The 22,376-nt window shown below is 54.0% G+C and overlaps 12 protein-coding genes across 12 annotated transcripts in view; 5 read left to right on the forward strand and 7 right to left on the reverse strand.

Annotated features, from left to right (window-relative positions):
* Window positions 1-358: 358 nt before the first annotated feature.
* Window positions 359-2,720, reverse strand: LAESUDRAFT_814318 (asparaginyl-tRNA synthetase). Its single transcript, XM_040914571.1, has 9 exons — window positions 2,323-2,720; window positions 2,126-2,272; window positions 1,890-2,069; window positions 1,524-1,834; window positions 1,378-1,471; window positions 916-1,324; window positions 716-858; window positions 598-656; window positions 359-542 (listed from the first exon to the last, which is right to left on the reverse strand). Exons 1-9 carry the CDS (start codon window positions 2,665-2,667, stop codon window positions 518-520), a joined length of 1,713 nt encoding a protein of 570 aa, XP_040761647.1. The 5' UTR covers window positions 2,668-2,720; the 3' UTR covers window positions 359-517.
* Window positions 2,721-3,003: 283 nt separating this feature from the next.
* On the forward strand, window positions 3,004-4,978 carry LAESUDRAFT_744411 (glycoside hydrolase family 71 protein). Its single transcript, XM_040911310.1, has 11 exons — window positions 3,004-3,100; window positions 3,171-3,192; window positions 3,265-3,320; window positions 3,387-3,506; window positions 3,569-3,767; window positions 3,827-3,901; window positions 3,956-4,099; window positions 4,150-4,179; window positions 4,234-4,333; window positions 4,383-4,618; window positions 4,678-4,978. The coding sequence occupies exons 1-11, from the start codon at window positions 3,063-3,065 to the stop codon at window positions 4,948-4,950; spliced, it is 1,293 nt and encodes a 430-aa protein (XP_040761648.1). The 5' UTR covers window positions 3,004-3,062; the 3' UTR covers window positions 4,951-4,978.
* A 70-nt stretch (window positions 4,979-5,048) lies between these two features.
* Window positions 5,049-6,180, forward strand: LAESUDRAFT_317759 (uncharacterized protein). The gene is made up of 6 exons (XM_040901989.1): window positions 5,049-5,105; window positions 5,164-5,237; window positions 5,299-5,510; window positions 5,564-5,591; window positions 5,647-6,035; window positions 6,113-6,180. Exons 2-5 carry the CDS (start codon window positions 5,187-5,189, stop codon window positions 6,004-6,006), a joined length of 651 nt encoding a protein of 216 aa, XP_040761649.1. The 5' UTR covers window positions 5,049-5,105; window positions 5,164-5,186; the 3' UTR covers window positions 6,007-6,035; window positions 6,113-6,180.
* A 1,136-nt stretch (window positions 6,181-7,316) lies between these two features.
* LAESUDRAFT_683082 (uncharacterized protein) lies at window positions 7,317-8,452 on the reverse strand. Its single transcript, XM_040905814.1, has 3 exons — window positions 8,300-8,452; window positions 8,055-8,242; window positions 7,317-8,004 (listed from the first exon to the last, which is right to left on the reverse strand). The coding sequence occupies exons 1-3, from the start codon at window positions 8,366-8,368 to the stop codon at window positions 7,431-7,433; spliced, it is 831 nt and encodes a 276-aa protein (XP_040761650.1). The 5' UTR covers window positions 8,369-8,452; the 3' UTR covers window positions 7,317-7,430.
* Window positions 8,453-8,570: 118 nt separating this feature from the next.
* Window positions 8,571-9,999, reverse strand: LAESUDRAFT_744415 (uncharacterized protein). The gene is made up of 3 exons (XM_040911311.1): window positions 9,968-9,999; window positions 9,696-9,907; window positions 8,571-9,632 (listed from the first exon to the last, which is right to left on the reverse strand). The coding sequence occupies exons 2-3, from the start codon at window positions 9,717-9,719 to the stop codon at window positions 8,700-8,702; spliced, it is 957 nt and encodes a 318-aa protein (XP_040761651.1). The 5' UTR covers window positions 9,720-9,907; window positions 9,968-9,999; the 3' UTR covers window positions 8,571-8,699.
* A 216-nt stretch (window positions 10,000-10,215) lies between these two features.
* Window positions 10,216-11,527, reverse strand: LAESUDRAFT_658842 (uncharacterized protein; the record flags this gene model as incomplete). Its single annotated transcript, XM_040904770.1, has 4 exons — window positions 10,216-10,639; window positions 10,694-10,875; window positions 10,929-11,141; window positions 11,198-11,527. The coding sequence occupies 4 exons, from the start codon at window positions 11,525-11,527 to the stop codon at window positions 10,216-10,218; spliced, it is 1,149 nt and encodes a 382-aa protein (XP_040761652.1).
* A 1,264-nt stretch (window positions 11,528-12,791) lies between these two features.
* On the reverse strand, window positions 12,792-14,280 carry LAESUDRAFT_317825 (uncharacterized protein). Its single transcript, XM_040901990.1, has 3 exons — window positions 13,890-14,280; window positions 13,137-13,829; window positions 12,792-13,085 (listed from the first exon to the last, which is right to left on the reverse strand). The coding sequence occupies exons 1-2, from the start codon at window positions 14,060-14,062 to the stop codon at window positions 13,172-13,174; spliced, it is 831 nt and encodes a 276-aa protein (XP_040761653.1). The 5' UTR covers window positions 14,063-14,280; the 3' UTR covers window positions 12,792-13,085; window positions 13,137-13,171.
* Window positions 14,281-14,333: 53 nt separating this feature from the next.
* On the reverse strand, window positions 14,334-16,189 carry LAESUDRAFT_728604 (uncharacterized protein). Its single transcript, XM_040909470.1, has 5 exons — window positions 15,846-16,189; window positions 15,449-15,790; window positions 15,177-15,386; window positions 14,935-15,113; window positions 14,334-14,868 (listed from the first exon to the last, which is right to left on the reverse strand). The coding sequence occupies exons 1-5, from the start codon at window positions 16,167-16,169 to the stop codon at window positions 14,451-14,453; spliced, it is 1,473 nt and encodes a 490-aa protein (XP_040761654.1). The 5' UTR covers window positions 16,170-16,189; the 3' UTR covers window positions 14,334-14,450.
* Window positions 16,190-16,519: 330 nt separating this feature from the next.
* Window positions 16,520-17,465, forward strand: LAESUDRAFT_728605 (Sm-like ribonucleoprotein). Its single transcript, XM_040909471.1, has 6 exons — window positions 16,520-16,699; window positions 16,751-16,792; window positions 16,857-17,006; window positions 17,072-17,189; window positions 17,253-17,273; window positions 17,327-17,465. The coding sequence occupies exons 1-6, from the start codon at window positions 16,622-16,624 to the stop codon at window positions 17,383-17,385; spliced, it is 468 nt and encodes a 155-aa protein (XP_040761655.1). The 5' UTR covers window positions 16,520-16,621; the 3' UTR covers window positions 17,386-17,465.
* Window positions 17,466-18,320: 855 nt separating this feature from the next.
* On the reverse strand, window positions 18,321-18,812 carry LAESUDRAFT_761511 (uncharacterized protein; the record flags this gene model as incomplete). The annotated part of the gene is made up of 2 exons (XM_040912934.1): window positions 18,321-18,358; window positions 18,419-18,812. The coding sequence occupies 2 exons, from the start codon at window positions 18,810-18,812 to the stop codon at window positions 18,321-18,323; spliced, it is 432 nt and encodes a 143-aa protein (XP_040761656.1).
* A 781-nt stretch (window positions 18,813-19,593) lies between these two features.
* LAESUDRAFT_761512 (uncharacterized protein) lies at window positions 19,594-20,984 on the forward strand (the record flags this gene model as incomplete). The annotated part of the gene is made up of 4 exons (XM_040912935.1): window positions 19,594-19,632; window positions 19,693-19,848; window positions 20,396-20,497; window positions 20,550-20,984. 4 exons carry the CDS (start codon window positions 19,594-19,596, stop codon window positions 20,982-20,984), a joined length of 732 nt encoding a protein of 243 aa, XP_040761657.1.
* A 1,219-nt stretch (window positions 20,985-22,203) lies between these two features.
* LAESUDRAFT_318208 (uncharacterized protein) overlaps window positions 22,204-22,376 on the forward strand; it is a 723-nt gene continuing 550 nt past the window's right edge. The window contains exon 1 of the mRNA XM_040901991.1: window positions 22,204-22,291. The gene's annotated coding sequence lies outside the window, so the exon portion shown is untranslated. The remainder of the gene's footprint in view (window positions 22,292-22,376) is intronic.

Here is a 22,376-nt window from a genome sequence, read left to right on the forward strand (position 1 = left end):
CTGATCCTAAGTTGCTCTTGGTTCTCGTTTCGCGCGTGCACAATGAGGAGGTCGTTGTCCCGTTATGACACGCCCCTGAAGTTCAAGAGGAATTGCGGCATGTTTCTGGCCACTTGATGTCGTGCCGTCAGGTTTCCGTTGACTCTGCAGAATGATACGTACCTGAACTAAATGAAGGCGTACCAATAATATATGGATCAAAAACGAAACAATCAGTGGACAAGCCGTACTGGCTGTGCACGTTACCCTATCAGTCTAAACCTGCTAAAGGCAAGTTGATGCTTATGTTGATAAATAGGAAGAATGTTTGGTTTGTTGACGATGGCCCTGACAGGTTGCAATACCAGGCAACTGAAGCGGTCCTCACCCGCGTGAGTATTTGTCTCATGATATACAGAACTTTCCTCTTTTGCGGCAAGTTCATGCGATTCTAAAAGGTAGAGCACATTGACGAGTACAAGCAGGCGACCGTCTAATATCGAGGTATCGAGAACCAAACTGATCAACGGCTTGAAGCTCATGGGGTCGCCCGACCAGGCCACCTACGCGCGTACATGAACACAACATTCATTTCGAAGCGCCAGGGTGAACACGTACCTGGGGTAGAGCGAGCACTCTCTGACGGTATACCGGTTGGCCAACCATGCAAGGAATCGCTGGGTAGGCAAACCGATATAAGTACATAGCGGGGGCTGGAAAGACGGCTCGTGCCTACCTCAACTCCGAGACCGTACCCGCCGTGCTCGCACGTCCCGTATTTGCGCTGGTCTGTGAACCAGTAGTACGGGGCAGGGTCGATGCCTTCGCGTTTATAGGCAGCGAGCAGCTCGTTGATGTCCGATATCCTCATGGATCCACCTGGAAGGACCGTAGTAAGCAGACAAATTTGACGGAAAAAAGTGGAGTACTACGGACCGACGATCTCTCCAACACCGGGCATCAGCAAATCACAGCTCTCCGTGCACACCGGCCCCTCGCCCTCCGTCTGCATCTTCTTCATGTAGAATGCCTTTAGCTCCGCAGGGAAGCCGTACAAGAACACAGGCACGCCTAAGATATCCGTCATACGCCGCTCCGCGGCCTCCGCAATGTCATCACCGACGGCATGATTAACCATCTTCGGGTTCCCAGCCTCGTCCTTGATAACGTTGCCCTTGGCGTCCTCCGCCTCGTGCTGGATGCCGTGGTCGTTGAGCCACTTGATCGCGTCGACATATGAGAGCCGGAGGAATGGCCGTGAGGGGGCGGTGAAGTTGGGGTTGAGCTGCTTAATGAGCACCGCGGTGGCAGGGTCGGCGAGCAGTCTTTCGACGGTGTCGCAGATCTGCATGCCAGTGATTACACATGAGAAGGGCTCATAAGCAGCAGAATGCGCACCACTCCTTCGATATGGTTCATCAAGTCATCGAAGGTAATGAATGCAAGCTCAGCCTCGAGATGAGTGTATTCGCTTAAGTGCCGGCGAGTATGGCTGTGTTAATGGTCAGCCGAGGCAAAACAGCTATAGTCACATATGCACTTACCTGTTCTCAGCACGGAAGCTCTCCTGCACGCAGAACACGTCCCCCAGGGAGGGCAAGCAGGTCTCGAGGTACAGTTGAGAACTCTGCGTAAGGAAAGCCGGCTGGCCGTAGTAGTCGAACTTGAACAGCGTCGCGCCGCCCTCAACCTGTGTCTGCACCATGCACGGCGGCGTCACCTCGAGCAGGTCGCGTGCGACGAGCGATGTGCGGAAGGAGCTGAGGAGCGCCGCACGAAGCTTGAGCACAGCAGAGGCAATCTCGCCACGGATGACGAGATGTCTAAGATCGGCCAGGATCGAAGGGTCGGATTTCTAGCAGCAACAGATATTCATCACGCAAGGTTGCGATTAGTGACGAAGAACGCACCTCGTTCAATCGGTTGGTGAACGCTTCATCACCACCAGGAGCAGCCCCGAGCACTCTCCAGTAATCGACAATCAGCTCGTGTCCGCCGGGCGCAGTCTTCCCGTCGGGCACTGGTTGCAGCGTACCCACAAGTTCGACGGTGGACTCGAGGGTGAGAGTTAGAGCCTCGTATGTGTGGGCCTTTAAGCACTCAGCAACCATTTCCATCAGGAAAGGGCTGGGAGAGGAAGACGTACCACTCGCCCAGAAAGTACGCACTGAAGATATCCGGTGCCATCGCGCAATACTATGAAGATGATTTTGTTCTGGTCTCGTAGCCGATGCACCCATCCAGAGACACGAACACGCTGGCCGCTGAGAGGCGCAAGATTGCCGATCTTAGCCTATAACCACTGTCAACCGGGCAGCCGTAGAGTATGCAATGAATGCTCACCTTAACTGCCTTCGGCAGACTAGGATCCTCCTCCAAGACTACCTTCTTACTCTCCTCAAGTAGCTTCTGCCTCCGTTCCCGCTCTTCCGACTTTTCCTTTGCTTCACGCTCTGCGAGCTCCTCGGCCTTTTTGCGCTTTTTCTCGAGCCCATCCGCGCCCTTCTTCGCTTTCTTCAAGGCCGACTGTGTGGGTTCTTCGTATGGCGCCGCTGAGTCCTTCCGCACCAAGATCGGTGTGGTCCCGTGCGTGAAAATCGCAAAGGCCAGAGTCTGATAGGGCTGCTCCTGGGTTCCCTTGCCCGTCTCGTCTGACCCAGAAGTCTCGTCCACGTAGGTCGTCGACATCGCGCCCGGAGCTGAGTAAGTGTGAGATTGTGAGATGAGTGTATGTCCCAGAGATGACTCGCGATTTCTTTAAACCGCGCGCTATCACGATGTGACTCCGAATCTACAAACTCTATAGCTTCCTACTTCACCTCACGATGTACATCATGACAAGGAGACACATTATGTTTTATTCCATACATCATAAAGATGGCAGAAAAGTCCGCGTTTGATCAATTGATGCCGAGCTACAAGAAAGGTCGAGCGATGCAGATAATTTACTGAGTCGGTCACGTGGCCGCGACTTGAGAGAGTCGCGTCTGCGGCGCAGATGCTTCGCTTTCTTTCTTTCCACCAACTCGCCTGGCCGCTTGAGTCGATGCAGCTTGCAATATTTCTCTTGTATCCGCGCTGTTATGCATAACCACAAGGAGAAAAAATGGGTCGTTGCTCAGTGCGCATACTGCTCATTTCTGTCACGTCGTTGTGGCTGAGACGTGGTTCAACGATGCTCTTTCGTTAAGCTTCATGGTAGGAAACACCTACGTAAGTGATGATCTTACGTGGATAGAGGACATGTCATTCCCGACTGTTGGTATTGATATGCCGATCTTGCAGCCGTACACTCTGGGAGACTGGATCGAGGATATCCAGCTTGCAAGTCATCATGGAATGTGAGCTGCAGGTCAATCCTAACTCCACTCCTTCCTCCAAGTTTATGGAAGTTGGATTATTTAAAGTGATGGTTTTGCTCTGAACGTTGGGAGAGAAGACTGGCAGAAGGCCCGCGTGACTGATTGCTACGAGGCCGCATTACGGGCGACGAAGCATTTCAAGCTGTTCCTCAGCTTCGACATGACGCACGTCTTGTTCAGCCTCTATAAATGATAACGCTTGACTTTCACTTTTGTTTACTGTATAGGTCGGTACCAGGGAGCACTGAAGCCGATGTTGTCCTTCTATGCGATTATGTCTCCCGATTTGCTGCGCATCCCCATCAACTGCTGTACCATGATAAAGTCTTGATATCGACCTTCGCAGGAGAGAACGCTCTCTTTGGACGAGCCAACATCGAGAGCGCATGGGCAGGGGTAAAGGCCAAACTTCAAGCTATAGCTCCTGTAAGACAATAATGTCTATCGGCATGGTCAGGAATGAAGGATCAATGCATTGGCCACAGGTGCATCTGGTACCTGCGTTTCTCATTGACCCTTCCCGTTACCCTAGCATAGCCTCTATGGACGGGTGTTTCAACGTGCGCATGTCTCGTCATTACCAATATTTCCAAGCTCATGTCGACCGGTACTAGTGGAATGGTAGTTGGCCAACTCATTTGACTCCACGATCTCCTCGAGAAGAGATTAGATGTCCAAGACTAGAGACGGACCATAATCATATCCGCCAATTGGGCGGAAGGACGTTCATGGCTGCGGTTTCGCCGTGGTTCTTCACGGTCAGTCCGTAAAGTCGGCTTTGGACCAACGTTTGATATGCTTTCCATAGCATTACGGACCTGACAGTTGGAACAAGAACGTATGTCGTTACTATTAAAGCGGGACGACGCTTATAAGCAGCGTTCTGACGTAGTGGATATATCGTGGTGATGACTGGCTGTACGTCCGCCGGTGGGAGCAGCTCGTCGCAATGCGCGACAATGTGGACATTGTGCAAATAATATCGTGGAATGGTGAGCTTCTTCCGAGATGCCTTCCGCGTCGTAAGGCTAATGCCAGCAGATTACGGCGAATCGCACTACATCGGGCCAATCAAAGGTGCACAGCCCAACTCAGAGGCATGGGTCGATGGCTTTCCGCACGACGCGTGGCTTCGCATAACCAAGTATTTCGCGGATGCGTTCAAAACAGGGCTATACCCTCCAATCGACCGAGACAGGATATTCATGTGGGCGCGTCCGCACCTGAGAGAAGCGCATGCCCCAGATCGAATACCTAGGCCAGCGAACTGGGAGTTGGTAGGTTTAATAGCAACATAATAAATGCACCTATCATGATACATATTGTTGCCTGACAGACGGAAGACGCATTCTGGGTGGTCATATTCGCTACTGTGCCGACCGTGGTAGAATTAGCCAGCTATCGTTCCGAAGCGGACGCACGGACGTTTGAAGTGCCGGCAGGTATCACTAAACTATCTCATGCTGTTGATTCAACGGGCAGCATGAGTGCTCGGATGTTCAGGGAAGGAGTCTTGGTTGCAGAATGCGTCCCAGGACGGGACGGCTTTCACTTCCAGCAGGGACCGAAGGTATACAACTTTAATGCGTACTGCGCCATGTCTTCCTAGTAGGCTGCCAAGTCTTTTCCGTTTTGCCTCTTTTACTTCGTGTGAATACGATTACGTAAGCACATCATTACGCCCATCAATTGTCTGAGCGAGCCTGGGCGCCGAGCAGGATGCTCTCGCAAGCCCTGGACTCTCGAAGGCGGGCCATGACAACGGTATGTTTGTTATTTATTGACGGTGAGCGTATAAAAAGCCAGAGCTCATCCCACGCAGTCGCAGAACCTGCGATTGGAAGGATGATGATCTCACGTTTTAGCAGAGCATTCCTCTTCATTGTCGTACTTCTCGTATGTGGCTTTTCCCCTTATGACTTTCAGCTGCATCCGTTTTATATGTTCGATGTTTTAGTTTTTCATTGGGTCTATCGCGCTGTTGCACCCGCCCTCGCGCTCCTACGTCGATCCATGGACCGGTAACCTGTTCGGCGAGGGAGGAGTCGAGAAGGACCTTCGTGTCCCGCCACCGAGCAATCCGGAGAGCGTTCACGGTGGTGTCATAATGCCGAAGCTCGGGAATGCTACTGCGAAGGCGGAGCTTGGGCGAGCGACTTGGAAGCTACTGTAAGTCCATCTTGCCCACCGTAGAGATGCATCCGCTTCAATAATGCATCCAGGCACACTATGACATTGCGATATCCTGAGGTATGTCATTAGCACGAGCGGATGTCCTCTGATGGACCCACTCGATGTCTCACAGAGTCCAACACAAGACCAGCGAGATGCACTGGATAATTACTTCCACATCTTCTCACGACTGTACCCTTGCGGCGAATGCGCGGGCGAGTTCCAGAAGCTCTTGCGCAAGTATCCTCCACAGACATCTTCACGACGCGCAGCGGCGACGTGGCTCTGCTTCGTCCACAATCAAGTGAACGCGCGCCTACACAAGCCCGAGTTCGACTGCGCCAATTTGGACGCCACGTACGACTGTGGATGTGGCGACGAGCCCGTAGGCGCATCCTCCCCGCCTGCTCGTGCCGAGAACGATCCGATGGACCTGGAGAACGACCTCAGTAAAGATGGAATCACCGGGGTGGGGATGATCAAGGGTGGATGATAGCTCGCTGCGTTCACCGCTTCTACAAGGTTCCTGGTCGGTCGCCGTGTTTCGTATATCTTTTGGGCCTTTGAGTCATTAACACACATTGTGCATTGTATATCAGTAATATATCCAGCTGGCTATCTGGCAGGTCCTGCTTGACACCGAATGGCACGGCAACGTGCAGGACATACATTACCGTCTTTCGCGATGTCTCTTTGAGCTGCCGTCATCTCATCGCCGAAGCTTTTTATGAGGCCTTTATCATCGGAGCCTCAGCCATTCCTGGATGGCAGAAGGGCAGAAGAGCAGAATCATTGATATGTGTCGTATGATGTGTACGTCTCACCTTCGGCTCCACCATATATGTGGCCCTGTCAATAGTCGTGCACTCGGAAATGCTCGCTTTGTTGCGCGGCAGGTTGTTCCTGGACAATGCGACGGCTCACCACATTGAAACTTATGGCAAACGCTCCTGCGTACAAGATCACCCGCATTCGAACAGCCATACAACACCGGGTTCGTCACAGAAATGCCGGGAGGACTGTGCTCTCATTATGCTACAGCAACAGCTCAAAATTAACACTAAGCTTTCTCGATTTCCACCTCACTGAGCTCACCACCCGTGCGGCTGCTTGCCGTTGTCCATAATCTCCTCTCTGCTACCTGCTCCCGGCTACATTGTACTGCACATATCGTTTGCGGCCTCTTCCAGAAGGGTCGTCCTGGGATAGATTGCCTATGTGTATGTCGTTCGACTCCGATGGCCCGTGTAGTTATGGGGAAAATGCCATCGGATATACGATGTAGGTCTGTGTCCACCTGCGCGTTCGACATGCTTGCGTTCATATGCGGTGTGTAGTCCTCCTCAACGCAGGGCTCTCGGATGGGATAAACGATGTCCAGGAAAGAATTTTCGTACCTGCACCCTTTGTTGCGGTATAACTATGAGAGCGATCAGGCTCAAAGCGAGATCCATTGCATTACAAGAACGTACAAATCTGAACTGCTATTGCAACAAGCAGAAGAGGTAGGCCAGCGTTGTGCTCAAAATCACTGCGCAAAGGACCCTTGTCGACTTGTGTTCGTGACTATGTTCATCTTCGATCGGCACCGCAGGCGATACCGTGGTTGTCTAGAAACTTGGATACATGAGGAAACGTGGAGAGCCTTAGGCCTTCTCCCTCTGCTCTGCTGAATCGACGTTCACGTTGCCGGGGAGTGCCATATTTGTTGATCCATTGCCAGCTAGATTATTCAAACCCTTCGACTCCACCCTATGTCGGGCAGAAGGACTAAATTCCGACTTGGAGCAGACAAACGGCCTCCCTGTCCTCACTAAGAATCGGCGATGTCACTACGCGGACCTTTCTATACATGTCATATTGTACAGTGATGAAAGGGACTCGGTCTAATAGTGCTTACAATTCATAGCGTGAATATCAAGCCGTGTTCAATCCGAATGCCTCCGCGACCAGCTTAGCAGCCCTCGGCGACGAACCCTCTGCCCGTGGCGATCTAGATGCTTTCTTCGAGCTCGCCGTAGTGCGTGCGCTAGATGAGCTGGGCCTGGCGTCCCCCCGGATCGCAATCTTTGCAATCTCCCAATGCACACGATCCGCGCGCAAGTGGCTGGTATTCGGGTGTCCTCTGCGCGAAAAGACATCATGCGCAGCCGAACGGCACCCGGAGCCTTCGTGGCAGGCGGACCTGCAGCGACAGCGCAGTTGTTCGCGCAGCTGCGCTATCCTCACCGCACTATCTATACCCAGGCGGTTCGCCTCCTCGAGCGTAAGTGGAGTCGGCCTCTCGCAGAGAGCGACGTATGCTGCGATAGCCCATTGATCTCTTATGTCGAACCTGCGCGAAAGGATGATCTTGTCGACCGCGCTCATCTCTAGCGACTGGAGCTCGCGAATGGCCAGTGCACGGATGTCTGCGAACTCCCATCGGATGGCAAGGTCCAGGATGGAGACCCACGCATCTATTCCGTGGGCATTGTGAACGCCATACCTCCTGAAATGCGTCAAAAGAGAAGATTCAGGTAAGGGAGCGATGCCACTCACGGAGGGTAGATGATCCACAACAGTCGTTCAAAATCGACGCTGGAGATCCCGGAGAGAAAGAGCGGACTATCGTCGCTCAATCCCTCGGGGATACATTCAGCAGGCTCCGGAAGCAAGAATAGCTCTCTCCAGACGGCGGAGTGTCGGGTGAATGACGACCTGAAAACCCTGAATAATGTTCCTTCCACCTGGTCATTCAACACAGTGTTGGTGCATAATGTATTCTACTGCAAGAATCGACATACGAGGATTACCAGATTCCCATCCTCGAAATAAAATTCAGGGTGACGCAACGGGGACATATTCGCGGACATGGTTGATGGACTTGACTCGAGCTTGAGATTGACTGTCTGGTTCCCAACTTGGAGACCGGTGAATCACGATAAGGCAGAGACGCTGACGTACCACTGCTCTTAAAGTGCCTTATAGCAAGGGTGCGTGTAACAGCGCAATGCACAGCTTCAACTCATCCTGCTCAGCAATTAGCGTATATGAAATCCACAAGCTTAAAGTGAGGTGTAGGTAACGTTACGGCCGCTTCTGCGCATCATCTTCGGAGATGAGTTGTGTATTGATACGAGCAAAAAGTTACAAGCGTTGTAGCGTACCAGATCCGACAGTGTGAGGAATAAGCAACAACGATTGTTAATTTTCAGACTTTCCGGCAGCACTGGATAACGACTCTCTTTCTGCGAAAACTCGCTCGAATTCTTCGAATGTCGATCTGCCTAGGATAGCGAAGACGACACGCTCAAACGAGCCCTTGAACCTCCCGCCATCCTGCAACAGCAAGTCCGCCCACACGTTCGCCACGAGGCTCACGTCGTTCTTGAACACGCCGGTTCCAAAGCTGCCCAGGACCACGTTCTTAATGCCCTGGCGCTCGAACAAGAATAGTATCCTCGCCATGCGTTCGCGCATGATGCGTGCAATCTTCGTCTCAGTGACGGATCCATCGTCGTCTCCCTGGGATTCCCGGCGAACCACACCAGCATTCACCGCGCAGCTGGTGAGAACATCCATGCGATAGGGCTCGACCCAGCCTCCCGCATCGTCACGAAAGACGATGACACCAGGCGAGTAAAGCATGGCATGCGAATAGTACCCGTCTCGACCATCGCGCAGGTGCAGGGCGTAGAATGTCTGAGAGAGGGGCGTAACAAGCGTGAGATAGAGCGTGGAAGAACGTGCGATCGATTCCTCCTGCGCTTGCGCACCATTTTTGAAACCGCCGCCTGGACTCGTTGCGGACGCGAAATTGAGCACGCCGACGCGTGGAGGAGGATCACTGAAAGTGGAAAGCAGGCGGGCCCCTTCAAGTGTGGAGATCTCGAGCAATGAGATTTCTACCGCCGCAGATGACTGAGGTGTGGAAGCCATCGACTTCCATGCATATAGCAATGAATCAGGAGCGTAGTACTGAGTACCCTTCTTTGACGATATAACGTCTGCGTTTAGATCATAGACGGTGTCGTTCAAATGATACGATCCTTGATCGATGGCCGCCAGTGTCTCCTCCGCTATCGCCTTCAGCCGTTCCTGTCGTTCATCGCGTCGACCTGATATAGAATCGATGCTCTGCCAGATGAAGGATGAAAGCGACGTCAGCATCTCGTTGTCCGGACGAACATCTACACAGACCTTTTCCCTATGATTTGCGCACATCCTGACCTATGCGGCACTGGGTATCGCTGTTATGATTCGATGCTAGCTGTAAAGCCCGCCGGAGTCACGGTCTGGGAAGTGGAGGATGCCTCAGTGGTAAATCGATGGTCACCACTCAAAGTTCGAGGGATTTTGCCCCGCGCGTTTACGCTAAAATGGACACGCTACAGTGGAGATGCCGGACGAGGCTAAGGACGCAAAGATAGTATAAGAATGAAGTGCACATGACATTGACCTGACCGACAAACTCTGATCGACTCGCTCGGGTGCATCAAGTTTCATGGCAAGCAGAGACTCTGGCGCGCCTGAGTGAATCGTACGAGAACGAGGTCTCCGTTCTTGGGCTGACGCTCGCCTGAATGCCTGTGGCTGCCAGCTGTGTGAGGGCCGCGCCTTCCAGCATGCATACTAAGGCAAAAACTATCAATCCGGCCAAGGACCCCTGTTGCTACATTACACGGTACAACAAGATCAAAGCGTGAAGCCTCCTGCCTCCTCACAAAAAGAGATCCAACCCCAACTGAGACGTCGAAATCTGTACATCGCCCAACTCCGTTTCATTACGATCGCTCGGTAGCCATCGCACAATTCCCTCGGCCACCCTGCCTCCAGCCGAACGGTAGTCTACACTCCGCGTTCGGCCCCTGCCCGCAGGGTCCTCCACTGCGGGGTCTGCATGCACGGTAGGCCGACCCAGGAAGCCCGACGAGATCAATCTGAACGTGCCCTCGTACGTCGGATGCAGCTGCACATGTGCTGGTCCGTTCGACGTACGTGCATGCATGTGCAGCCTATGGTCGACCGGGGAATAGGGATAGGAAATCGAGAGCGGGCTGTTGCTGGTGGAGATGCGTGCGGTGAAGTTGCCCCCCGTCCCGCTTGGCAGTGTCGAGTACAGTGAGATGTTCGCACCAATGGGACTGATAGGCTAGTGAGCCAACCAGTACGTTCTCCGAAGAGGATATGATACCTACGAGTTGGAGGTCCTCATCTGCAGACCGGTCACAGGGCTGTTCACGTTCTGTCCGTTATAAAGCGCGACGTTGGCCCTTATAGGAGAATTCGAAGTGTCCAGTTCAATATACGTGGATGAGTTGAACGACCCTTCAATAGGCGCGTTCGACGTCCTCACGTTGAGAATGTCGCTCCATAGTGACTAAATTCCTCGAATCAGCCCCAATCTGATGCTCTGGCCTCTGGATCACTGACCTGAACATGAACAGGCACGTTGGATGTTGTGAAGAGTACTTTATCGAATTTGAAGCTGTTGCTTAGCGCTCCGGCATAGTGTACAAACATCGGAAGGTTGGTATTGAGGGTCTTCAACTGGCGAAGCGAGCCATCCTCGGCCGGGGGGAGATGAACCTTCAGCTCATACTGTATCCCACGGTGGTGGTGGTGGCCCGCCCAGTGGTGAGGAGCCTATCCATAGAACGTCAACTGCCGCGCGATTTGCACCGACAAGCCAAGCCACCCACGAAAATGCCAATGCCGTTCTTGCCTTCCTCAGGCTGGAGCAAGCAGACCTTCGTAAGCTCGACGAACTCGTCGACGTCGTTAAAGTATGCCATGATCTCCACTTTCGCGGTATCCGAGCCAACGTCCCCGGTGTCCGTGAACTCGATGGAGCCATGCGCGAGCGCCGCAGTACCGCGTGATTCGAAAAACAGCACGTCAGACGAGACCGGGAGGTCGAAGGATGCCTCTGCAACATGAGCAAAGCCGTGAGGTGGAGGCGGTGTGTCTGGATCGAAAGTCCATTGCGCCGGCTGAGTGCACGAATCTGGGACAGTAGGGGGAGACGCCATAATGCCCAAGTTGCTGTAACGTCCTCTGAGGCAATTGAACTAGTCGAGCGATCAGCATAGATGAATGAGGGACAGCTTGGAACGGCGTACAAGACTGAGGCGCATAGCCTTTCGCGCAAGCGTAGGGAGGACGAAGAGGAACATCGCGCTCAATATCGTCGCATGAAGAAGCCTCATCCTAGTACGCCTCCGTGCACGGAGTCTGTCCGCATCGGGCGACGGAGATCGCATGTTGGAGGCCGCTTGGAGTCCCTGATACGGCGTGGATGCAGGAGTGTCGACCAGCTTCTCGACGTCCATCGTGTTGTTCATGATGTTGGAAGAAACCTTGAGTCTGCCGTTAGTACATCGCGCCTCGAACAAAGTGCGCTTTATGTATCAACCTAAGAAGGCCTGCGGAAGCCAGACCCATATGGTTTTCGCTGCGCACTGCGAAGCGCAGTCATGGGCTGTCCTCGACTCCGGCCACGAAGATCACAGGCGCGCTCATGCATCAGCTCCGTTGTCTCGGTACGCTGCATTCTCGGAAACGCGGACGTTCGAAGCGCTTGAAAGCCTATCCGCAGCCATGCTTTAGTAGTCACTAGTCACTTCTTCTGCACAGGCGCAGCTGATCCGCGCGGCTTCGCGTAGCCGCACGGGTGAATGATGGACATCACATTGCATGCTGGCGCTACCAGCGAACAAGCAACTGCCGGTGTGTCCGACGCGTGTATGCTGCTGAGCGCGTTTCTTCCTCCTCGAGATCGGCGGTGTTGAAGGGCTGATAACCTGGCATGATGTGAGCACAGAGCATCGTGCGCTGTTGAGCACGTTGGTCGAGCCCAGGTCGCAGGCAATTTGCAAGCCAACCCAACTTGCCTCGAGGTTTAGAGTTGGTGCCGCGGTCCGAAATGAATCCTGGAGCACCTGATCACGTAGACGTTTTGATGACATCGTCCCTTCAAAGAGGTTTCGTTACAAGTCGTTTTTCGATAGGGGCGTTGTCACCTCCGAGTCACCTTGAAGCTGCCGATCGCGATCGCGTTCCTTTAAAGGTCGTCGCCAGTGGCGTTGCTTTTCGTTCTGCAACACGTTGTTAATTACGAGAATCACGGGTATGTCTTAGAGTGCCAGCGACGACGAAGATTCCTGTACACGCGTGAGCTCGAGGAATGAATTAGCCGTGAGAGATTTGAGTAAAGGCATGCATGTCGTTGCGGATGTCTGATGTCTTTGCTGAGCGGGCGGCTATCGTTGTTAAAACAAGCGATTACAATCGCTTTTACAAATTCTGAGCGTCCTACTGCCGAAACGGACCTGATAGGCCTCGGAGGACTTGACAGAAGAATTCTCCCATCATGAGATTTTTCGGTACGTGAAGCGCTATAGCGTATCAGCTGGCAATGCTCTCGGAAAGACATTACTGTGATCGCCGAGGAGGCAGTTATCCAGTCGATCTAGTGCGATAACCCTATAGTACCACACAAGCGACGGACGCAGAGAGTGCTGAAGTTGGTTCGGATGGATGCTGACCGCGGTCAGAGGTAATCTCGCCTCAGACAGCACACGACAAGACCTGAACGCGGCCTTTTAGTAGGGTCTCGTTTGAACTGTCGAGTTTACGCACCATGTGTCACGACGTGTACGTCCGGTCGTCAGCATTCACGCTGCTTTTGGTCCACTTATCCAATGCTCGTCCTTCAATATCCTCATGGCCCCCTTCTCCCCTACCCACGCCTTGAAGAGGCGGACCCTCGAATCATCTATCGATCCCTTCTGTCCATCAATAGTGGCGCCGTCAAGCGATACCCAAAAGGGAACGTTATAGCCCTCCACGAAAAGCTTCAGCTCATTCTTGTCCGTACCCACTTCAAGCTTGCAGTTGCGTATCGGGAATACGAGACCACGTTTCCGCCAATGAGCTGCGCTTTGCAAGACAACACGGCGATCGTCTACTGGCTTCGGTGGCGAAGCGGGCTGCTTTGTCTTTGATGACCTGGAGGAAACTGAGTTTGCAAACGAGCTTTTGGTCGCTCCGATGCTTGCAGCGGCAGTAGCAGGGTTACCGGAGGGGAGCAGGTACAGTTTATGGACTATGCGCAATCGGCCTGTGATGATGAAGGCGGCGAGACCGAGGCCGATGACGAATGGACCAGCAGTGACGAAAAGTCTCTGGTACCAGGGACGTAAAACGTAATGACCATTCCGTGGTTCCTTGCTGTCACCCTTCGGCTCAGCTTTACTCTTGACGGTTTGGGAGGATGCTGGCAACGGTTCCCATCGCGTCCAGTGGGTCCATGTCAGCTCGGAGAATGTGAATCTTCATACAAAGGGTGTCAGACGAGCACACTGCTTGGAGACTTGATCGGCACGGACTAACACGGTAAAGATATTTGCTGCTACGAAGAAGTAGGCTCCGCGAATGTACCATGGCGGTTTCCGCTCAAATAGAGGCCTGACACCTTCTAGGGAGTCAACGCCCTGCGCACGTAGGGATATATTTCTCCTCGTTGACAGGAGACGGACTTTCAGCGATTGCAGCACATGTCGCATCCTGAAAAGCAACTGCAGAGCGCAGACGGGGAGCTACATGTGGGATTAAAATCGAGTACTGGCTGGACCGATCACGGGACCGTGACGCGTTATGACACGTCGCGTCAAGTCGGGGACGCGTGTTGGGCATCGACTTGGTCCCAGCAAGCTACGGATTGAATGCCGTAGATCTATGCATTTCTCGCGCATGGTATGAAAAGATCAAGCAAGAGAATCGATCATCCGCAACGTCGCCCAGAAGGGCGTCAAATAGCGGTGCAAGACGAGAATTAGTAGATTCATAATCAATCGTTATTCACGTATCAGGATCCCGACGATCAATCGTACAAGCACAACTCTACATATAACCAGCGGGACACACAGCCCCGAAAACAATCGACATCACGCATCATAGACTGAGCACGGCAGGCGCATTCGACGTGCGCAAGCTGACAGAACCTACATGCACCCCGCTCTCCGGCCTGCCCCAGCTCACCTCGCCAACCATCGTCTTCCCAACTTGCGATTCCGTCATGTACCTTCTGCGCCCCCTGCCGGAGGGGTCCTCCACGCGACCGTCATAGAACACAGCGGGCTTTGCGTTGGACGTGCGCACCTCGAAGGAGCCCTCGTACGCGGGGTTCACCGTGGCTGATATGTGGGCGTTCGACGTCCGCGCGATGGCGTCGAGACGGGAAGAAGACGCCGAGAAAGGGAAGGTTAGGCTGAGCGGTCCGTTGCTCGTTTCCGAGGATACTTCGAACGATCCGCCTATGGAGGGATGAGAAGGCGATGTGGATATGAGATTCACGCTGGATATGATGGCGCTTCAAGCCAGAAATGAGTGAGCGAGAGTGAGCAAAGTTCGGTTGAGAAGGATCGCGTTCACGTACGCGTTGGATGTGTGCATGTTAACTTTGGTACTGCTTTCGTTGAGGTCGTCATGGTACAGATATACGTCTGCCCTGATATGTGCATTGGACGTCGTCAACGTCAGCGTGTCCGATGTGTGGAATTCTCCTTCAATCGCCCCATTCGTCGTTCTGAGCTCCGCACGCTCGGCATGCACGGACTATACATGCAACGCAATCTTTGATCATCATGCCGGTTCATGAGAACGGCTGACCACACCTACCTGCACATGAATGCGCGCATCTTTTGACCGCAAGGAGAGCGTCCGAAACAAGAGCTCGCTCGGAAGCTCATCCACATAGTGGGAAAACATAGGCAGATCGGTCTCGAAGGCGGATACATTCAAGGGATACTCCGTGGACGTGGCTGGCATAAGAACCGTCACTTCGAAGCGAAACCGCGCAGATGGTGAAGTGCGCCATTTCATGGGCGTCTGTAGTTCATATCACGATTGATTACAAGACCCACAAAGTACAAGTGAAGATCAATCCCTACCAAGAGAGCGATACCGCGCTGGCCTTCCTCCCGCTCCATCAGGCACACACTGGCGACTTCCAAGTCCGCCGTCGTCGAATGCAGTAGGGAGACTTCCACCCGTGCGGAGTCTCTAGGCGGCCACTGCGAGTCCTGGACAAAGTGCACGGTCCCCCTCGATAACGTTCCCCGGGAGAACAGGTACAAGGCATCTAGGGATAGCGGGAGCTCGAATGACGTGGTAGGGTCTGGCAGGCCGTGTTGCGACCACTCCGGGTAGCCGCTCACACATCGGATGATCCTGCCATCGCTCGCTAGTGGCCATCCGAGCCGATCATCCTCTTCCTCTGGGATAGAACGCCACTTTCAACCCATGCATTCAGCATGCGATAACGGTTGAATGAGAGGAAAGGCATACCCGTGGATGCCGTGACTTCCGAAAAGCAGAGTCGACAGTGATGCTTGCCAGGAACGCAAGGACGGCCCAGATAGAGAACGCGACGAGGAACGCCTTGATGAACCTTCGTTCGGCCGGTTCACCCTTCTTGGTCTCCTCACGAAGGGGAAGCAACAGACTGCGAGGACCTGCATGAATACCATAGCTAGCGACAGCCCGGGCCCAGTCTGATTGAGGGCCGGGATACGCGGGAGGAGGCGCGTGCTCCACATCGTACTGCGGAGATGCCTCCGAGAGGCGCTGCTGGGTCTTTTTTGGAGAGGCGGGGGTGTCGTCGATGATCATGGCGTGAAGATGAGGTGAACCACTCCTCCACTGCAAGACGTCTATCTCCGACGATTATATAGGCTGTGCATCATCGCTGGCGCTATATTGCCAACACATGAGCGGAAGAGCATATGGTGCTGATAAAGCGACGCGCGAGACGACTGCGCAGAACCGCTCGCTAGTTACAGATAGCGCATTGGGCCTTGAGCGCAGCAGGGACGCCCGCAGATCAATGATGCATCCAGGTGTTCGCTGAATGCGAGGTTGAAGCTCGCAGTGTGGCCGAAAGGATGAGATAAATGCGACTGGAAGTTTGCTTGAGATCAGCAGCAGCTATCCATGCCGGCAGAAGATGCTGCTAAGAGCGCATTCATCTGTGAAAAACGCGCGACAGACACTATTGGAAGCCTAGTATGCGTAATCGAGTAGACAGTCCAAAGCCCACATCGCGTCCAGAGAGTCGCATGCGCATGTCTTCGCACGTCGTCGCGTGCAAGTCGAGTCCTCTCGGCGCTTGCTCACACGTCCACCTTGCCTTCACCACGATGGTACGTTACTCAAAATAACATGCCTATCCCAAAACTGACCGCCGCTCCTAGCTACCCCTATCCCTGCTCAATGCAGCCCAAAACAAACCCATGGTAAGCGTCGCAAGCTCGGTCCATACGGCGTTTCGGGCGGACTGAATGTTCAGATCGCGCGCAGTTGGTCGAGCTGAAGAACGGCGAGACGTTCAACGGGCACCTCGTCAACTGCGACAACTTCATGAACATCACGTTGCGAGAGGTGTACCAGACCAATGCGGAGGGCGACCGGTTCTGGAAGCTCAAGGAGTGCTACATTCGCGGGAGCACGGTGCGTCGTGGCGCGTTCTGGCAGCGTGCGGTTTCGGACGCTGAGACGCGTTGGTTGTTGTGCAGATCAAGTACCTGAGGGTGCCGGATACGTTGCTGGATGCGGTCAAGGAAGAGCAGAGTAAGGCGAGGGAGGTGGGCAGGAGCGCGAGAGGAGCGCATGTCAGTGGTGCGGGTGGTAGAGGTATGCACGCTATACATCGCTGGTCGAACGGATCGTTCTAACATGCTCTTTGGAACGATTTAGGACGAGGTGCTCCGCAAAGAGGTAAGCTCTCCATACACTCTCGATGCAGCTTTTGATCTCATAAACATGCACAGGACGTGGAGCGGTACGCGGTGGGCCCATGCGCGGGGCCCGGGGTCGTGGAAGGGGTTGATGCCGGATGGGAGGGAATGCAGGACGAGCCGGTATACTTTTCGAGGCTACCCTGCACTTGCGTGCTAGTGTATTGTATTTGGCGTCTCATGAACCAGTGCGTTGACGCCATCTTGTGTTGGAATGAACTTTGCTTTCTTCTTTTCGACACTGACCAGACTGTCTGCCATCTCTACGCGATCATCATCGCGGTATAGTATATGTGCGAACAACTCGCGGCGGGTTCAAGGTGAGGATGCAACTTAGATTGGGGTCTTGGGTGTCAGGCAAAGTGCATCAAGGACGTGGTTCCTTCGATCCATCCTCCCTTCCGTACTCGGGACGGCTTACTATGTGAGCCTATCTTCTGCGGGAGATGAGAACCCAGAGTTTCTGAGCACGGCGAACCGAACTTCTTGAGCGTAAGTGGTGGTGTAGCTGCCGGGAAAGGGCATGACAATGCTGGACATGCTTGGGTGGAAGAAGAGGCATTAATTACGAGACTGGCGAGCGAGCGAAGCAAGTCGATGCGGCGCGATCCAAGTTGTATACCGACTCTGTGATGATCTTCTATTTGAAGACATACATTTGGGATGCATTCCGAATGGATAAGTAGCAGAGTGTAAGCATATGCGTGTCACTTTTCGACCCTCCTTAATCGACCACGTCTTCTCGAACCTCTCTTGTCTCTCCCCTGCACACTGATTTTCAGTTGTTGACTGGATATCCGGCGCGAACGTCTCCATCTCCGCTGCAGTGCAAGGGATCGTACGGGCTCTCGTTCGATGAGCCTCGGGGTCCGGCAAAGATGTCGTTGCTTGACCAGGTGGGGTGAGTGCATCATGGTACGATGGGCACGACTAGCTGGTTGTCCATCCAGTCCGAATCGGCACGGGCATGCGCGGCATCTGGGCACACCCCGCGTCCCGTTGCCAGACGTCTCGGTGCGCCCCGAGCTTATCTGGACTCGATAGCGGCGCTGAGTTCACTTGCAACTGCAAGGAAAAACGATGTTCAGCGTTTATCGTGCGGCGTAGCACAAGCGGCAAACTTACTCGTCTCCAAATCCCTGAGGTCCCACATTTCTTGCCGCTTTCTGGCTGTCTCCTCTTCCTCCTTACTCCTGGGCTTGCGCCCGAGAAAAACCTCCTTCCAGCCGATCTCGCCCTCCTTCTCGCGCATGCGCTCGACGATCGTTTCCTCGCCCTGTTCTTCGGTCTGGCTGCGCGCGAGCCGGAGCACGCGGTCGAGCTCGGGGGGCGGGATGCGCTCGCCGGCGCGGAGGCGGCCGACGGTGGACTCGAGGATGGAGATCTGGGCGGAGAGGTGGGCGCGGTCGGTGGTGGCGGCGTTGCGCTGGCGGACGAGGTGGATGGCGATGGAGGTGAGGGCGAGGGAGGAGAGGAGGTGGGGGACGTAGGCGGCGCTGAATGGGGTCACCCGGGGCATTGTGGCGTCGGTCTGCTACGCCGCGGTCGGAATATTATAGGGTGCTGTCAGTGTATTAGTTGTTGTGCGCGATGGAAGCCTACTTGCCTTGTTTGAAGAAAAGCTCCGGGGCGTGGACAGGGCAGGGGGCACTGACAGCGACCGCCGCTACACAGCCTGCATAGATTTATTTTTCCACGGGAAACCTGATGCAAAAATGGTGAAAATATCTTATGTCTGGATATGGAAATAGTTTGGAAATTGGGCGGAGACAATTAAATTATGTTACGATTGTTTTACCGAAACGTATCAGCAATAGTGAAACTATTTCCCAAAGGAAGATATTTCAGTCCAAAAATACGTGATACCGATATGTTTCGGTGAAGCAATTGTAACGTAATTCAATTGTCTCCATACGATTTCCAAACTATTTGCATATCCAGACTTAAGATATTCTCACCATTTTTTCATCAGGTTTCCCGTGGAAAAACAAATCTGTGCAGGCTGTGCTAGACGCGAGTGTTTTGCGAAGGGCACGTCAAAGCCGAGCCGCTAGAAAGAATATTAGCTCGCCTGATCAAGGTGAGCTCTCGTCCGTCTCCGCGGAGAGACGGAGGATGCCGAATCGGGAGATCGCGTGGCCGTTCCGCTGGAAAGATTCTGACGCGCGATGTGATCCAATCGCGCTGTGCTCGCTCCCATCTTTCTCACCGTCATCCTGCCATGATTCCCCCCGTGAACACTCTTCCCTTCTCGCCCACTTCTCCGCTTTCGACCCTACCTAGCTTTTTAACGACCCATCATGTTTGACGACGCCGAACGTTCCGCTCGCATTGAGCAGGTGAGCCGTGCACGCGACTCCGTGGGATGCGCTCGCATCTCAATTCGGTGCCCCCCGCAGATCTGCCAGCGAGTCGAGGAGGAGTGCGAGCGCCGTGCGCGCGAGGAGGAGCTAGCAGAGGCGCAGGTCGCCTCTCAAGTGGACGCAAACGCGGTAGACATGGACCTGGCGCATCGCGCTAAACGCGGTAGCGTCTCCATTTCGCGATTTGGCGAGGTATGTGCCATCTAATAAATTCCGTCAAGTTTATTATTATTATGGGATGTGCGTATGGTGAGAATAATGTGTCGTGCTAACGCGCTACGGACACGATGGCGGCTCTCTAAGGGCTCATCGCCCGATACGTTTGTTGCAAAACGACTGCTTGCTCTTTGGCTGCCCCCGCTCAACGTGCGAGACGGCCGATGTTTGCGGGGGCATTGCTGGTACACTGCAGGGAACAGACCTCGATGGGTTCGAGGACGCTCTGGCTATGCCGGGCGGTGTATCCATTCGATGCGCGCTCATCTCGTGCACATCAAGTTTCGCTGTCGGCCGCCTTCTGTCAAGTCTCGACTGTCAGGCAGATGCACGTGCTAGATATCGGTGACATTTTGCGTGCACTGGACATGTCCCTCTTATATTGCAGTCTATACAGCAGCGAGCGCGCGAATCCTTGTGTGGTCTCCCGCCAGGCGTCTTGATGCACTGTGCATGACCGCTTACGCCCTTATCCGTGACTTTTAAGTTCTGCAGACTGTCGCTCACTTTTCTTATCTTGCAGCCAATCCAGTCCTCCGCCATACATGCACCAACGCCTAGCACACCTTCTTCCGCGGCCGCCTTCGTTGTGCGCAAGCCGACATTTTACCAGGTACAGATGCACGTAAGTTTCTTCACCCTTCTTCCCTCTTTCATCTCGCTCATCCCCATCACAGACTGGCTCTGCCGACTCATTCGCCTCCCTCCAACTGTCACACGCCTCCCGTTCACCGCCGCCCATTGACGAGCCGGACCTCGCATCGGAGCAGGTCGTACAGATGGCGAAAATTGCCGCGCGTGGTTCGCTTTCGATTTCCAAGGCATTCTCGCGCGCGCGCTCTCGTCCGGCCATCATCGGGCCGTCGGTATCTCAGAGCCTTGTCATCGGTGTGCAGGTGCAAGAGGCGACGGTTGAAGTCTCGGAGGGCGCAGAGGATCTGGCGCGTAGCAGGACGGAGATCAGCGCTCCGTATGGGCGGCCGAGAGGGATGAGCGGGGGCGTGGGCGGGTGCGGGAAGGGCGAGCGGGGGTGGCTTGGGCGCGCGAGGTCGATGACGATGAAGCTTAGACGGAGGAGCGTTGCTGCCCTCGTGCAAGGCTCTGCGCGCTGAGTGAAACGCTAACGCTCCACGATCTTCTGCGTCCCAATCGAACACGGCATCGCACACCTCGTACAACAACGTTCATCGACAGTTCACGGGATGCGGGATGGTGAATGGAACACGGAAGAAAAATGGTCGCCGTACAGGCCACATACCTGCTTTCCCCTGCTGCATCCTCATCAAAGTCGCGATATACCCATCATGAATCTAACGACCTCTGCCCACGTCCTGCAATCTGCTCAATCTCATCTCGCATCGCTCATCTGCTTTTTCCTGCTTGCTGCTCGATGCTCGGATCTCCTCTCGTATACCCCCTGTCGTCACCGCTGTCATGTCTCGTCACGATTGGTTCTTGTCTGATTTTGTCTCATGTCGATGTCCTGCACGATGCTCATCATGATCTCACGCCGTTGTAGTAGCCGCTGCTTTGTATGTGTGTGTGTATGTCAGATATATTAACGGGTGTAGACGCAGTGCGTGGTGGTTTAGCCTAGCCTTTTTGCATGAGCAGAACCCCGCGCACGAAGCAGCACGGTCGTGCGTCTATATGATAAATAGTTTCCTCGTGGAAGATCCCCGCCGTAGGCCCAATTCGGCAAGGGCATCGTTGCTCTAGGCAGGTCCTCTTTTTACATTTTTACTTCCCCGCACTTCCTATCAAACATTCGAGCCCCGCTTCGTCTTCTGTCACATATTCATTTATAAGGCTGAGCTTGGACATTGAGTGAGAATAGCTGCTCTCTCTCCGCCTCCTTTTTAATGTCGTTTCGCGCTGCTTTGTACGTTCTTCTCGAGGTGATGTGGTCCTCTTGGAGCGCAGATGGGACGCTTCGCTCGATGAATGTACCTCTCGCTTTGAGCTGAGGCTGATCTGAGAGGCTGTGGGATCTGCAGTCGTTTCCCGGGAAGCACCAATGAACAGGCTAATATACATTGCTTTACAGGGAAGAGGCGACCTGCAGCTGGGAGGAATGCGACGACGCGACGCGCCACACCACGTGCAGGCGTTCATTAAGCTAAGCGCCCATGTCTCCTGTTTCAGGTTTGAGGAACGGCGAACGTGTACCACAATTGAGCCTCTCACAAAAAGGAGCTCGCTTAGCGTGGTGCCTCGATTGACCATGGTGTCCGCCCCTCCACCACGCCTCCTTCCCAGCAATAAGTAGCAGCAGCCGCCCCCTATAGGGGCCCACACTTCTCTTCCTTCTCACCCTCATTCTCGTTACCTTCGATCATCCCGTTATCGCTGCACGATTCGGATCAACGACGCTAGCTGCGGTAGTGCATTCTGCCATCTGTCTCGGGTTCTGGAAAAGGTTTTGGGTTAGTTTTTGAAGGTGAGGATGAACGTCGTCCGGAGTGCTGGCGAGCGTGCTAAAACTAGCGATGGGTAGATTGAAC

Source organism: Laetiporus sulphureus, assembly GCF_001632365.1.
Source record: "Laetiporus sulphureus 93-53 unplaced genomic scaffold LAESUscaffold_36, whole genome shotgun sequence".
NCBI lineage: Eukaryota > Fungi > Basidiomycota > Agaricomycetes > Polyporales > Laetiporaceae > Laetiporus > Laetiporus sulphureus.